Here is a 15066-nt window from a genome sequence, read left to right as displayed (position 1 = left end):
CCATGACTAAGAATGCTTCAAATGTATAGTAAGGATGTGACCTCTGTTCATCCAAGCTGGGAAAGTTTTGTTGGAAGCAGAAGGCTCTTTAAAGTGTCCAACTGCAAGCAGATGAAGGCCCACTTAGACATGATGTTATCTGCATTTTTAGCCCTTGCATGGCTTAAAAAGAAACACATAGCTTGCGATGCGCCTGTAGAAAAACCTCCTTTTTGTGTGGCTGGACTGTCACCTATTGTACATAGAGAAGCAACATTTGTTGCCCTGCCCATCACTGGCATGTGGCCCTTGGAAGGTTGCCCATAAAGGATTGCGGCCGTTGGGTTGTCAGGAGACCCCCAGAGTGCCCAGAGCTTGCTCAGGAGAGCTCCCCAGGCGCCTCTGGCCCCTTTTGGATTCCTTGCCTTGACTCCAGCTGGTACTCCTCAAAGCAGATGTGGCGTGGAGGGTGCGTCATTGTATATACCACAGAAGAACGTTCCTTCCTGTTGCTCACATGCGATAAGGAATTGCACCCTGCCTCCATTCTGCAACCCACAGCAGGAAGCCAGAGTGAAACGAACCCAGCGCCAACAGCCCCGCCGTCCTGCAGCCTGATTGATCCAGAAAAGTCCAGAAATTGTGCAAAAACAAGGGGGCTAATTAGCTGCACAAATAAATCCCATGTCTAAAAATAACAAAATAATCTTGGGCCACTTTAAATAGAAAATGATATTAAAACAACAACAACAACAACAACAACAAGCAGTTAAAAGACTATTAATAGTTTAATCCTATACTCACTTAGCTGGGCAAAAAACCTTGTTAAATTCCAGGAGATTTATTTCAGGGTAGACATGTTAAAAGTTTATTTGTTAAATGTTATTTGTTCCTCTTTTAAGCAGCTGCTAGGGTCTTTAGTCATTTTTATTTGCTTCAGCAGACTAAATCTTTGCTCCTCACCACCACCCATGTCAGACCCTTTCCTCAGAGCATGGCAACAGGGCGGGAGGTGACATGGTCCCTGTAATTTTGGGAGCACTTTTTGAGAGCGCTGGTGGCGGCAGCAAAAACTGTGCAGATCAGGGAGAGGGAGAGGCAGCAACAGAAGTAGAAGCGCAGAAGGAAGGGAATCCAATGTCTTCTGCCTTATCCTCTGTCAATTGGTCTAATCCCCTATTAACAAGGGTTTGGAACGTCAAGCTTAGGGTCTGAATGCTGCCCTCCAAGCCTCTCCATTTGGCCCTCAGGACTTTCTACAAGCCGCAGCCCTCACAGACTCTGCTTTGTACTCAAGTATTTTTGCATCGCTGGAATGTGTCCATCTGATGATGGCTGTTCCTTGTCTGGACAGAGGATAGAGAGGGATGTGTGAGTGTGTTTAGGAATCAATGTACTGGACATAGGCAAAACTCAAATTCATTGCTCCGTTCACTTTTGCTTCTGATCCTCCCACCCACTATTCACATGTGGCCCTTGGAAATTTGCCCATAAGGGAATGTGGCCCTTGGACTGAAAATCGCTCCCCATCCCTGGCATAAAAAGTTTTATTTTGGGGGGGGGGTGATCTGTGGCCCTCCAGATATTTGCTGTAGTCCAGCTCCCATAACCCCCAATTTATTGGCCATGTTGGCTGGGGCTGATGGGAGCGTGAGTCAAAAAACATCTGGAGGGCCACAGGTGAGCAAACCCTGTTCCAATTTGCAGAAGAGATCTTCCTCTTTGGTGTTTGGAAGGGAACTTGGCGGGAGTAAAATCTCCCAAATCTAATAATGGTGCAGTTCTCCCAGCCTGCCAAGTCGGAAGACAGGCCCTGCATCAGAGTCCTTGGGGACAGAGAGGGATGAATAAAGGGACCTTGGTTCTTGAGCAGGCTTTATCAGTGCCCCCAATAGCTGAGTCCATCGTCCTCTATTCACCCGCTGTGCAAAGGTCCAGCCAGACAGCCCAAGGCGAGGCTAAATGTGTACCATGTTTAAATAGCTGATAAAAAGCCTATGTGGTCTCTTGACCCTGTCTGGGCTGGATGCCTGACAGAGAGACAGGCCAAGACATGTGGGGGCCTGAGAGGGGGGAAGCCAAAATACCCCACCCCAAACTGTGCATCCTGAATGCACTGCTTTGTAATGGGGCACAGACCTTCAATTCTAATTCCTATTAGGGTTCTAATTCCTAGGGCTACCCTATGGTAGAGCCTGTCCGAGCCCTAGTCTACCCTGTGGTAGAGCCTGCAGACAGTCCCAGGTTCAGTCCCTGGTAACGGAGAGCCAGTGGTGGTGCAATGGTTAGAGCATTGGATTAGGACCTGAGAGACCAGGGTTCAAATCCCTGCTCAGCCATGAAGCTTACTGGGTAACTTCCGTGCCGGATTCCCAAATACACAGAGTGGGCCCCATGCCTTTTAGGGCCCCCACAACAATGAATCAAAATAATAGTGTATAATAAAATCCATTTATTAAAATTGTTGGTTGGTAAAATAAATAAATGTACTGTATTAGGAGACAATTTGCGAGCCCTGAGATTTTGACTGCCTAGGGTTCTCTACAGGGTTTAATCTGGCACTGGGTAACTTCTGGTTAGTTACTGCCTCTCAACCTAACCTACCTCACAGGGTTGTTGTGAGGATTAAATGAGGACGGAGAGAACCATGTAAACTCCTTGGAGAAAAAGGTAAGATAGAAACGCAGTAAATAAATAAATCTCCAGGTATACCTGACTGAACTAGGTAGGCGAATGGTCGGACTTTGTACTGAAATCATCTTCCAAATGGCTACAATTCTCTCTTCCTGGGAGGGGGACTCGAGGCAAAGGAGGACCTCTGCTGTCCTGCTCTCTAAAAAATACTTGTGTAGAAGATGGAATTATATTCTTAAGCACTACCTCCCCATATGCAGGCCTGTTGGATCCACTAAGGCTGTCACAGGAAGCTTTTTCCATGGTTGCCCCTGTGGTTTGGAACACCCCTTCCACCTTCTTCTCTTTAAGCCATTAGGAGTATGAGATCCCTGTGCTGAAACTTATTTCTGAGCAGAGAGGATTTTGATGCAAGTTCACCTGTGGGAAGTGTGCTTGTTCCCACCCTCTGGGTACGTAAGAGCGAAGTGGACTTTTCAAGCCTGCAAGCTAGAGGAGCAGAGAGGTTGGTGTGCTGCAGGGAAGCCTGGAGGGAAAAGGAAAATGTGGATACCTGTGACTCACCGTGCCCAATGGCAGGGCTGGCCATGCCTGCTCCAACCATCCCTACTGCAAGAACTGCAGAGATCCCAGGGAAGGGCTGTAACTCTGCGGTAGTAGAACATCTGTTTTCTATGCAGGAGGTCCCAGGTTCAATTCCAGGTAAGGCTGGGAATGTCCCTTCTTGGAAATCATGGAGCGCTGCCAGCATAGATCAAGAGTCAAAGAGGGGGAGCTGGGCCCAGCCTGCAGGCCATTTGGGCAGGTGGATGCGGCCGCCCATCTGTCAATTACATGATGTCATCATGCTATTAGGTAAAGCGTTTTGCTTTGCCCCTGGGCAATCTGAAATCAAGCCACACAGGCAAAGGTTCAGGGGTTTTGCAATTCCCACTTTTGGCAGGGAGATGCATTTTTACCTGTCCCACAGCTGATGTCATATACGACAGCAGGTGCAGGACAGAGTGGCTTGGGGAAAACAGTCCTGTGGGCCAGATTAAGATGCCTAAAATGCATTTGGAAGCTCCCCATCACTGGGTGTAGACCATGCTGACTCAAATGGATCAACCGTCTGATTCCGTACAGGGCAGCTTCCTATGGAGGACTAGAGATCAGAAAATGGCTGCCAAGGAGTGACACTCTTCAGTTCCACTGGATAACGGGCAGTGCTGTTCCCAGGATTAGCACTGCCTGGCAAGGCATCCTGAGTAACCTGCTAGGGGCACTGGCAGAGGAACAGGAGTGCGGAGGAAGCAGACCGCCCCTGGCACCACTATTCTGGTAAGGTGTCATCGTGGCAGCCCCCCCCCCCCCCGGACACTCCCTGTGCACCGGGTGCCACGCCCCCACAGGCGGCGCATCACGCCCCCAGAACGAGCGCCATGCCCCTGCGGGTGGCACACCACACCCCGGGATTCGTGGCATGCCCCCTTGGGGCGCCAGCCACACCCCGCCTGCTCTCCTCCCCCGGTAGCGGAGCATGCAGCTTCACCACTGGCTAGGAGAGAGGGGAGATAAAATTGAAGAGTCTCACAAGCTGCTTCTTTTTCTCTGTTCAAAGTCAGTTTATCTACATTAAGTAAAGGTCACTGGAAGTCTTTCCAGTGGAAAATAACAAATATACACAGTATTTAGACTTCAGTAACATACCAGTACTATAACGTCAGTTGGCCTTCAGCTCAAGAAACAGCTAATTATTTCACCCAATTTATCGCAAAGACTCTCTTTGGCAAAGAACACTCTCCTGTATGTTCTGAGACAGCTGTTCCCCAACTTTTTTTCCATGGACCACTTGAAAATTGCTAAGGGTCTTGAGGGTCAGTTAATTACTTTTCTGTTGTAATGGGATGTGTTAGATACTGTATGTTTTTTCATTTTATTTTCATTGCTTCCAATAGTTCATTTCTTGTGCTTTATTACAATTTAAATTGTATTTTTACAGATGCCACAGACAACAACAGAACCTCTTCTGTGGTTTGTGGGAGTTGGGCCCTATGGTTGAAATACAGAAAACTAATCAACTTGAGTCGTGCAACTCAAATTGGGTCTAAAGTCACTTCAGGGGGCCCCATGGGTTCAGGGGCTTCATTAGTTTCATAGTAGATCTGCCCATTTCTCACCCCATACTTTGTGTTCCTTTAGGCTTCAAAAAGAGCTGTAGCTATGGGGGGTTGTATGTGTGGCTTCTAGCCAGTTTTTTTGCCCCGGGTGAAGCCTCCAGAGGGGCCCCATTGAGGCTCCCAGCCTGCATATGTGTGTATGCAAATGTGCATGGAGGGGGTGTAAAATTGGCTCTTTGACCTGGGTGACATAAAGCCTCATTTCAACCCTGCTTCAAGATCTGGTATACCCTTCCCCTCCCTTTCTCACTCACCCTAGGCTTTTGCTAGGGAGACTTCTACCTTTTAAATCAAGAAGTGTATGCTCTGTGATTTGCTGCCTGCTTCTGTTTGTCCCTCTGTTGTCTGAAGCAACATCCACATACTCTGTCACTTTCAGTTCAAGTAATGATCCAAACTTCCTTTATTTCCTGGTGTGTGAACTTCTTGTGGGCATAAGGTTGAGGGTAAACCCATACTCATAACAGATGCTCATTATAACTCCAGTAGAAAGATCCTAAACTTCTTGGGAGTGTTCTATCTTTTGTGATGGCTTTGGCTAAACAAATAAATAGTATTTGTTTGCCTTGGGAGGGTGCCTAGGCCCTAGGGAGACACGTGGGTAGTGGACACACACATGTGGATTAAAATGTACACCTTGAGATACGATGACCTGCCCTTAGAAACAGATAAAACAAATTCCAGTCAGAGGAATAGGGTGGGTCCTGGAAACACACCTCATACATCTAAGGACAGGGTAAATGGGTGTGTCGCCAGCAGTCACTGAAAGCTGTATAGCACCTCTGTGGGGAGGGAATTCTACAACTTTAGGGATAGTGAAAGAAGCTCTCAGTCCACTGGTGCTCCAGGGACCAGCTGGGGAGCCCCTGTTCTAAGAGCATAAGACAAGCCCTGCTGGATCAGACCAGAGGACCCATTTAGTCCAGCATCCCCCCCCCCACTGGCCAACTAGATGTCCATGGGAAGCCCTACAAGCAAGGACATGAGGGCAGCATGGCTCTCCTCACTTGTGTTCCCCAGCAACTGGGATCCAGAGGCATATCTTGCCCCGATACAAAATGTAATATATACCCATTGTGAGTGGTAGCCTCTGATAGTATTATCCTCCATGAATTTGTCTTAATTCCCCTTAGAGTCATCTAGGTTGATGGTTGCTGTCCCTACATCTTTTAACTTTGTGCTGCTATGCACTTCCTTCTCTGTCCTGTGTGAAATGTGGGAAAATATAATTAAAACCTATGCTGAAATATGCAGGAAATAAAATCCGCAGCACAGACAAAAATATAAATACCGGTGTCATACATCATGAAAGTAAAGCTTGAATGCTTTTGAAAGTTGTGCTTTTTCAAAGCAGCCTTTGGTGGTGCTACGCGAAACCTACGGTATGTAGTACCTAACAGAGCCTCCTTTGAATTTCTGCCCCACATTCTAGGCTTAAGACTGTGGCCAAATGTGGGCTTCCTGTCTTCATGTTTTCCCAGCTGACAACAACAACAACAACAACAACAACAACAACAACAACAACAATTTATTATTTATACCCCGCCCATCTGACTGGGTTTCCCCAGCCACTCTGAGCAGCTTCCAACAAAATATTAAAATACTGAAATAATGTTTTCAGTCGATTTGTCCCAGTCTGTTTTGTACACTGGTAGACTACACTCGTCGAAGGCTACATGTGAATAACATAGGCGTGTACAGCTCAGCTATTTGCGTACACAGGCTGTGCCCTCATTGACTGCCATACATGGTTCTAATGCAGGGAGATTGCCCCATTATGGATTGTGGATTCTGTACCCCCCCCCCTTGCTCCACCTTCTGGATCAACACGTCTACTTTGACTTTTTAATTTGTTTATTGCATTTCTATGCCCACAACATCCCTGTGAGGTAGGTTAGGCTGAGAGGTAGTGATTGACCCAAGTTCACCTGGTGAGCTTCATGGCTGATTGGGGGGATTTGAACCCTGCTCTCTCAGTTCCTAATCTGACACTCTCACAACTACACCACGCTGGCTCTTTGTGGGAATCGGATGGGCGGGGTACAAATAATAAATTATTATTATTATTATTATTATTACTTTTGAAACTGAACTACACAGCCACTTTCGTATTTGGTGTGTGTTTGTCCAGATCTCTGGCATAATGAGAGTTGTCTTGGACCCCTGGGAATAATCTCCGTGGTTATAACTATTAAAATTGTTGCATCCAGGGCTTAATTACAAAGTAAATAGGCAGCGGGTGGGGCTGTTTGTGTGTTGGAGAGCGTGTGGGGACTGGGGAGGGATGCGGGGATAGAGACGACCGTTCCCTCCCACCCTTTTCTTCCCTGGGATGCCAACTAGCTCGGAATGTCGCAAAACATTCACAAAGACCCACTGGGCGCAGCTGCGAAAGAGAAGGGGGCGTGGCAAGGCGGAGGGAAGAGGCTAGTGTGCGGGGCAAGGTTCCTGCTTCCCCTGCTATTGGACATTTCCTAGGGCGAAGGGCGGGGCTTGAGACGCGGGAACGTTGAATTCTGGGAATCGCTTTGCAACCAGGGCAAGTCTGGGCCGACGCGCAGAGTCTCCTGGTGGGAGAGAACTTTTGTTGGCGCTTCCTCGGATGCAGGTAATGCTGTTGCAAATGCAAGGTGGGCGAACGGGGAGAGGCAGTGCGGTGTAGTGCTTCCGAGACGCAGATTGCAATCCCGCCCTCACGGATAAAAAGCTGCGCCGCTCCTTCTCTCTGAGCCTCCCAGGGGCGAAATGGCGAGGAGAGACCTTTGTCCACGCTTTTCTGAGCTCCTTGGAGGAATGGTGGGAATTTTTTTAATTATTATTATTATTTTATAAAGGTTACAAGTAGGACCACCGCCAAAATGTTGGCCGCCATCCTCTCTACCAGGAAGCATTCAGTGCCCACTGAGCATGCTCAGTTCTCCTCCTGGGATAATTTGGTCTTCCTACACTCAGCCCTCAGCCGTTTGTGTGTGCAAAACTCTGGGTTTCCTTCAGCCTGTCGATACCTTCGTCTTGTTTCTTACATCCCACCTTTTCTCCAAGGAGCTCCATGTGGCATATGTGGCTCTCCGTCTCCCCAGTTTATCTTTACACCTCCGTGGGATAGGTTAGGCTAAGAGGAAGTGACTGGCTCAAGTGAGCTCCGTGGCTGAGTGGGGAATAGGTCTCACCAACAACCCCTTTCCCACTACACCACATGGGCTTCCCTGAATGTGGATGGCAAAGTTAAGAGTCCGTGCTCGGGGAACTGAGTTTGCTGTTAAGATAATCCTTTCCCCTCCTTCAAAGTTGGGAGGCTGTAAAAAATACAAAACCAGTTAAAGGTTTTTAAAGGGGATGTGGGTGGCGCTGTGGGTTAAACCACAGAGCCTAGGCCAGGGCTTGCTGATCAGAAGGTTGGTGGTTCAAATCCCTGTGACGGGGTTAGCTCCCATTGCTTGGCCCCAGCTCCTGCCCACCTAGCAGTTCGAAAGCATGTCAAAGTGCAAGTAGATAAATAGGTACCGCTCTGGCGGAAAGGTAAATGGCGTTTTTGTGCGCTGCTCTGGTTCACCAGAAGCAGCTTTGTCATGCTGGCCACATGACCCGGAAGCTGTACGCTGGCTCCCTCGGCCAGTAACACGAGATGAGCGCTGCAACCCCAGAGTCAGACATGACTGGACCTAATGGTCAGGGGTCCCTTTTTAAAAAGATTTGGCAGTCAATAGCAACTGACAGAAGTAGTGGGGAGGTCTGCAACATTTTGGAGCTGGGGGTGGCTGCTGTGGAATGTGCATGTCCCCGATCCAGCAGTCAGTCAGGTTTTTTTAAGTAGCTGAATAGGGAGACACGAGTTTTAAATTGCAACTTAGCCATGAAGCTTGGTGGGGGACCATGGGCTAGTCATATTCTTGGCTTAACCTACCTGGCTGGGTTCTTATGAGGATAAAATGGGGAGGGCTGAGCTCCTGGGAAGTTTGCTTTTCCACATTCATTGTCAGACACAGAATTGTTTACCTTGAAGGTTGCATCCAACCAACCACTAAGATGGGTGTGGAAGCAGATGGTATCAACATGTTAAAACAAAAATATAGGCTGGCCTTATCCCTTGCCTATTTCAGCCCTGAAGCTATTGGGTCAGGTGTATACTTTGCAACCATTCCTCTGCAGTCACAGATATTGGTATAACTTATTATGCATGCCTCTCCTCTCTTCTTAAGATTGCAGAAAGCCTTGCATCACCTGAACACAGAAGACAAACTGCTCATGAAACATAAGGTCAAATGCCCAGCGCAGAAGCAGCCTGAATCTTGTGGTGTCTGGCTGGATACATCAGCCCTTAAAAAACGCAAAATACAGGTAATGGAGGAACAAGCCTGGGAATATGTTTTTATGACTTCACATTGTAAGGTGCCAGATCTGCATATGGTGGAGAACTTTTTTTGTCATTCTTGGGTGCCAGTTGATAATTTTAAGACTACTTGGTGAGTTTGTGGTTGGTGTGTACTTGGGACATCACTTAATACAGTGGTACCTCGGGTTACATACGCTTCAGGTTAAGAACTCCGCTGACCCAGAAATAACGCTTCAGGTTAAGAACTTTGCTTCAGGATAAGAACAGAAATTGTGCTCTGGCGGCGCAGCAGCAGAGGGAGGTCCCATTAGCTAAAGTGGTGCTTCAGGTTAAGAACAGTTTCAGGTTAAGAACGGGCCTCTGGAACAAATTAAGTACTTAACCAGAGGTACCACTGTATTGGAAAATGTGCAGTGAGGAGGTAGACATCATGCAGGCTGTCTCGCCTGAGGGCCCTCCCAAACCTGGAACAAACACTGTCCTGGAGGAGCGCCATGACTGGTTGGAGGGACCCCTAAATAGGTGCTGCAACACTTTGTCACAGGGTCCACTTGCAAGTCCTGTTCCCATGGAACTAACATTTATGGGAATAAATCAGTTCTGAACGATAAGGATAAGAACGTAAGAACCCTGCAGGATCAGGCCAAAGGCTCATCTAGTCCAGCACTTTGTTTTCATGGTGGCTTGTAGGCAGAACTTGAGTGCGACAGCAACATTCCCCACCTGTGACTCCCAACAACTGCTATTCAAAGGGATGAATTCCTGCATGGTGATGAATTCTGACACAGAATTTCTACTTTCTCACCCAGAGCTTCATGGCTAAGCCAGTATTAAGAACACTGAACCAAGCTTCGCATTGTCCTCTTCCAACAAAAGCACCTCTTCAGTGCACCAAGCAAACCACCATTTCCACCTTCTTCAGCACACAAGCAGGTATGTTGGTGTTTTTGTGTGTGTTCTAGCTGAGGGAAAAAATAATAATGCCAGGCAACTGGAACTTGGGATTCTGGATGTGATGCTCAAAATACTCAAGATCAGGGCTAGGGAGCTTGTGCAGCTACAGACGTTGCTGGATTCCAACTCCCAACATCCCTGACCCTTGCCTTCTGGCTTGGGCTGGTGGGAACTGGGAATCCAGCAACATCTGCAGGGATGCGAGTTTCCTAGCCTGGCTCCAGCCTCTTCCAGATCATGTCTAGAGTAAGGTGCAGAGCTGCACTCTGAGCACTGTCTCTGACATGTTTCTTCTCTCCCTGCAAATAACCCCGTTGAATGTGGTGATGTGAGCAGAAAAGCTCAAAGCAGGAGCTCCCACTCATGAGTAGCAGGTACATGCTATCAGGACAAATATTCAAGTGCCCCAATTGGGCAGAGCCCCTACTTTTGTGAGCAGGGGTTTGTGCATGGGGATTTCTGATTCCACAACCATATGCAAGGATTATTTTGTGGGTGGGCGACAGGGCTTAAAACATTCATTGCTCTATACCAGGGAGCCCTTTTTGGTCTGAGTGCCTCATTGCCAATCTCATTCATTTTTATGCATGACTGATTGTGACAGATGGTGAAGTATTTGATTAGTGCTCTGTACCTGTATGCCTGGTGGATAGATATGGGCATGCATGTCCTAGCTGGATTGGCACATATAAGTGGTATGCAAACCATGCTACTTTTGACTAAATATTTCTCTTAAAAGAGCTTTGTTACTGTACAGTGCTTGGAAAATGCAGCTTCCAAAGTAGATGTGCTGTTCTACGAAGGGAAAAGTACTCTTTTCCAACATGCTTGTACCATTCCTTAAATGTAGACCACCTCCATTACTATGCTGATACTGCTATTATCGCGTTTATTTTGTGGGGTTTGGAGACTTCTCTGTATTCTGTTCGGAAACTTTTATTGTTGTGAAACCACAAAGCTTTCTCATGGAGTGGAAAGCTTAAACCTGCCTTTGTCACCATGCTGCCATTACAAAAGCATCTGCAGGCCACCAGCGTGGTGAAGGCTGGCCGAAATGCTTAAGGTGCAGTAGTTTGCACATTATCCCAACAGCAATCAAAAGTAAAGTATAGGGTTAATAACTTGTGCAACATTTGCAATGCTTTCTGTAAGAGGGTTTATTATTTCACACTTCCATTGCACCTTGCATTATGTAAACACTATACAAAACCACACAATGTCCTTTAAAAAGCTTTGCTTCTCCACTGTCTGCAAACAAGGGTGCGGAGAGGAGGTAGCAACTGCCCACTCTACATCAAATTTAGAATCACTTGAAAAATCCTATGAGGAACCGGAGGCAGATGGGAAAAGGTAATTGAGAAGAGCAGCAAAAAGTGACCCTACTTTGCTTTCACTTCACTTTTTTCAAAAAGGACAGACCAGCTGTTTTGTTGATTGCAATCCCATGAAAGGGTATGATTGGAGAGCTGCAGAGATCTGTGGGGGAAATAAGTGTGTGTTCTGCTGGTATCAGTTTGAAGATTAACTTGCCAGGCAGCAACAAACTTCTTGGTGTTCCTTGAACAGTCCTCCTTTTAGGCAGAATATTGATCAAACCTATTGCCCTCATATTGCAGGAAGGTGGGTGGGTAAAGGCAGAATAATGACTTGCTTAGGGCCAGTGGAGTTAGTTTAGGAGTCAACATTTTAAATCAGGCATAGGCAAACTCGGCCCTCCAGGTGTTTTGGGACTACAACTCCCATCATCCCTAGCTAACAGGACCAGTGGTCAGGGATGATGGGAGTTGTAGTCCCAAAACATCTGGAGGGCCAAGTTTGCCAATGCCATGTTTTAAATAGGGAAAATCTTGCTTGCACTCATGGCCATCCTGCAACACAGAGATCTCCTGTCCTTTTAATTTAAAGTAACTTAAAACCTACTGAAATATAGACCTTGCATGCAACAACCCTTCATTTCCAGGATACAAATCTGCAAAGAGGGGGAGCCTATAACAACACTTCTAATGTTTCTTCTATTAGTTATCAACAGTGGTGTTTTTGGGGGGCGGGGCAGCGGCAACTCTGTATCAAGCTTTCCCAAACTTATGGTGGCTAAGGCACACTTTTTCTGAAAAGCTGCGGTACCTTTTGCTTATATACTCATTCACTTGACATGTGTCGGAGTCGATGTGCAAGTTGTTTGCGTAAGTCACTGTTCTGGGCTTCCCCCCACAACTGGTAGCAGAAACCCATGACAAAGAAAGGTGCCCGTGTGGATTCCTCTGGGGTGGGCAGTTCCTCTGAGTTTTTGAGGCAATAGTGATTCCACAGGAGACTGGTAGTTTTGTAGGGTTGCTAATCTGTCCAGAGGCAAGGGTTGAGCAGTTTGTCATGGAAACAATTATGTGATACCTATTTTTTAAAAAGTTGACCATGGAAGCCTGCTGATTTGTATTTGCCATTCCAGCATCATACTAAGGTTTTTGTACAGGCTGTGTGTTTGATCTGTCTGGTTATATTCAGATTCAGCTTGGTTTGTGTTTTTTTTCAGAGGAAAAGAAAACAAATCCAAACAGAAGGCTGGCTGTTGCATCAAACCGTGCCTCCAAGGTGAACAACCATGGACTGTTTAGGGGCGGAAAAACCATGTTGCCAGATGACATGCTTGAGGAAGGAGGAGGATGGACCCAACAGACACCAGGTTTACACATTTCTCCTTGCAATTCTACCCCTCCTGAAGCCCAGACTACCACTTGCATCCTCCCAACTGAAAGAAGAGACTCTGCTGCAGAGAGAGAAGATCCTCAGTTATTAAACTTCATTCAGCAGCTAGAGGAGAAAAGGGATCCTGATCACAGAACTCTTTCTGATTTGGCTCTGAGAGAGAAAAAGAGTGGTTGGGGAAGAGAAAAACATACCACCTTGTTTCCTCACAGCAGCCAAAGCCTGACAGTTACAAACAAGGACACAAAGACTCAGAGAAGACACAGGTGCCCACCCTCTTGTTATAGCTCCTCAATGCAGTCCTGTGACTCCGAGAACATAAATCCTCAGCTGGAGCAGAGAACAACGGAAGTGAAGCCTTTCAATCAATCTGTTGCTGGGCTGTGTTTGAAAATCAACGAGACCGTCTGCAATTCTGATAAAGGGATTGAGGACAGCCAGGTAGGCTTGGTTGGCCTGCCAATGTTTACGCAGGACTCTGAGGGTCACAAAGTCATTTCTCACCTCTTTGTTCAAGGGAGAGGCAAAACATCTTTACAAAAGACGCTTCTTGGCGATGAAAGCAACTCTATAATGAGCCCATCCTACCATGGCTGCTTGGGGGCCTGCTGCTCTGCAGAGAGAGGGACCCACCTATCCCCAGGTGGGAGTGTGTCTGTTCTAACAGACAGTAGTGAGAAGTCATGTTATGACTTGTTATTCACAGAGGATTCGGAAGGCAATAGAGTCATTAAACACTAACTCATAATTGCCCAGTGAGAGAGAAATGCCCCTAATGCAGACTTTCAAAACAAACTGATGCAGACCTTAGGTATATATGTAGCGTTCATACTTATTCTGCATGCTGATTTCTTTATAACTTGTACATTGCCTAATAAAGAAATGATATCATATTGTTAATGGTTCCAGAAGCTGCAAGGTCCTATTGGCAAAATATGCAGCTGTGTCAAGCAGAAAACCCAGACTACATTCTAAACAAGCAGGGTCTTCATATGCACTATTAGGCAATTTTTGTCTTAAGCAAGAAGACTGTTGCTTTGTGGGATAGGGCTTGTATTCCTAATTGTTACATTGTGCCTTCCCCACTGTTCCGAGCAAGGTTTCCCAACTACCTACCATTCAGTTTTCTATGAATTTTCTTTATCAGATGGAGGTAGAATTAAAGTGGACTCTGTTTTAAAATGAATTGGTACCTTTTAAAAAATCTGGATCTTTGTATGCAGGGGGGGAGGTTGCTTTAATGCTGCAAATTTCATCTAGTTTATTATTGTTTTTATCAGATTTTCCCCTGGAAAAGAGAAAGGACAAAAGAATAGATTAGCATTTTGATGCCAACGGTGTTGTGTGGATGCTACAGAAAGCCTGCATGGCTAACGAGCACTGAGCTTACAACACACCAGAATGGAAGCATTTTTATGGCCCTTGTCTGTAACTGACATAATGGAGAATTTTGGCTTAGTATATAGCAAGCTCCTCATGCCAAAGCAATCGGAGAATTGTAGAGTTGGAAGGGACCACCAGGGTCACCTAGCCCAACCCTTGCAATGCAGGAATCTTTTGCCCAACATTGGGGCTCAAACCCACAAACCTGAGATTGAGAGTCTCATGCTGTACCAACTGAGCTATCCCAGGTTCATGCGAGAGTGACTGCAACTTCCTGGCTTATAAAACATGATATATAAAACCTTGAATGATCTGCCAAACAGGCCACATTAACAGAGGACACAGCTTAGGCAGGTTAAGTGACAGCATGTCAATCATTCCCCCTTCAACTTAAGCCTCTACAAGCTTTTAAGGAAGGCTGCTGACTTCTCTAAAGTTAACTGAGTCCCTTTCAGACCCACACATTAGCACTAATGTGTGCAAAAATCCTCTCCTCGTCCCTGTGCTCTCCCAAAGGACTGGACGGGAGTTCTGAGTGCAGCTATTACTTTGAGAGGCTGCTCTCGAACGTTAAGAAGGGAGACCTGATTTCAAAATTAACTCTGAGGAAGGTCAGGGGTCAAAACTGCCCATTAATGAGTTCTTAACCTCACCCACCTACAAAGCTCTTGTGTGGAAAAATGCAGGAAGAGGAACCCTGCTCTGCTACATGGATAACGTGATGCACCAGATTCACAACTGTGGCTTAAAGAAAATGGCAGTGATGCTCCTAGAGCTGTATAGAGGACAGAGGCACAATATAACTGCTTACGATATCTGTCATTGCTCTTAAATCTAGAATAAACAGTGGTTGAGAAGGTCCCCATGAGTTTAAACACAACCTTTAACAGACAAAACCCAATCCTGCTTATTCCGTAATTG

At 46.5% G+C, this 15066-nt stretch overlaps 1 protein-coding gene across 2 annotated transcripts; it reads left to right on the top strand.

The window, feature by feature from the left end:
• Positions 1–7277: 7277 nt before the first annotated feature.
• Positions 7278–13653, top strand: AUNIP (aurora kinase A and ninein interacting protein). Of its 2 annotated transcripts, none has more exons than XM_033157802.1 (4): positions 7278–7380; positions 8972–9110; positions 9915–10038; positions 12590–13653. In XM_033157802.1, exons 2-4 carry the CDS (start codon positions 9018–9020, stop codon positions 13501–13503), a joined length of 1131 nt encoding a protein of 376 aa, XP_033013693.1. In that variant the 5' UTR covers positions 7278–7380; positions 8972–9017; the 3' UTR covers positions 13504–13653. The 2 variants fall into 2 exon arrangements, with proteins under 2 accessions (XP_033013693.1, XP_033013694.1); XM_033157803.1 differs by lacking the exon at positions 7278–7380 and adding an exon at positions 7548–7568.
• The last annotated feature ends 1413 nt before the right edge of the window (positions 13654–15066 follow it).

Source organism: Lacerta agilis, chromosome 8 (assembly GCF_009819535.1).
Source record: "Lacerta agilis isolate rLacAgi1 chromosome 8, rLacAgi1.pri, whole genome shotgun sequence".
Taxonomy (NCBI): domain Eukaryota; kingdom Metazoa; phylum Chordata; class Lepidosauria; order Squamata; family Lacertidae; genus Lacerta; species Lacerta agilis.
The sequence above is the reverse complement of the archived record's forward strand: the minus strand, read 5'-3'. Positions and strand labels throughout refer to the sequence as shown.

Coding starts and splice junctions, on each gene's coding strand:
- AUNIP (XM_033157802.1), top strand. CDS start 9,018: ATGAAACATAAGGTCAAATGCCCAGCGCAGAAGCAGCCTGAATCTTGT. Junction 9,111..9,914: donor TTAAAAAACGCAAAATACAG/GTAATGGAGGAA, acceptor TTTCTCACCCAG/AGCTTCATGGCTAAGCCAGT. Junction 10,039..12,589: donor CTTCTTCAGCACACAAGCAG/GTATGTTGGTGT, acceptor GTTTTTTTTCAG/AGGAAAAGAAAACAAATCCA.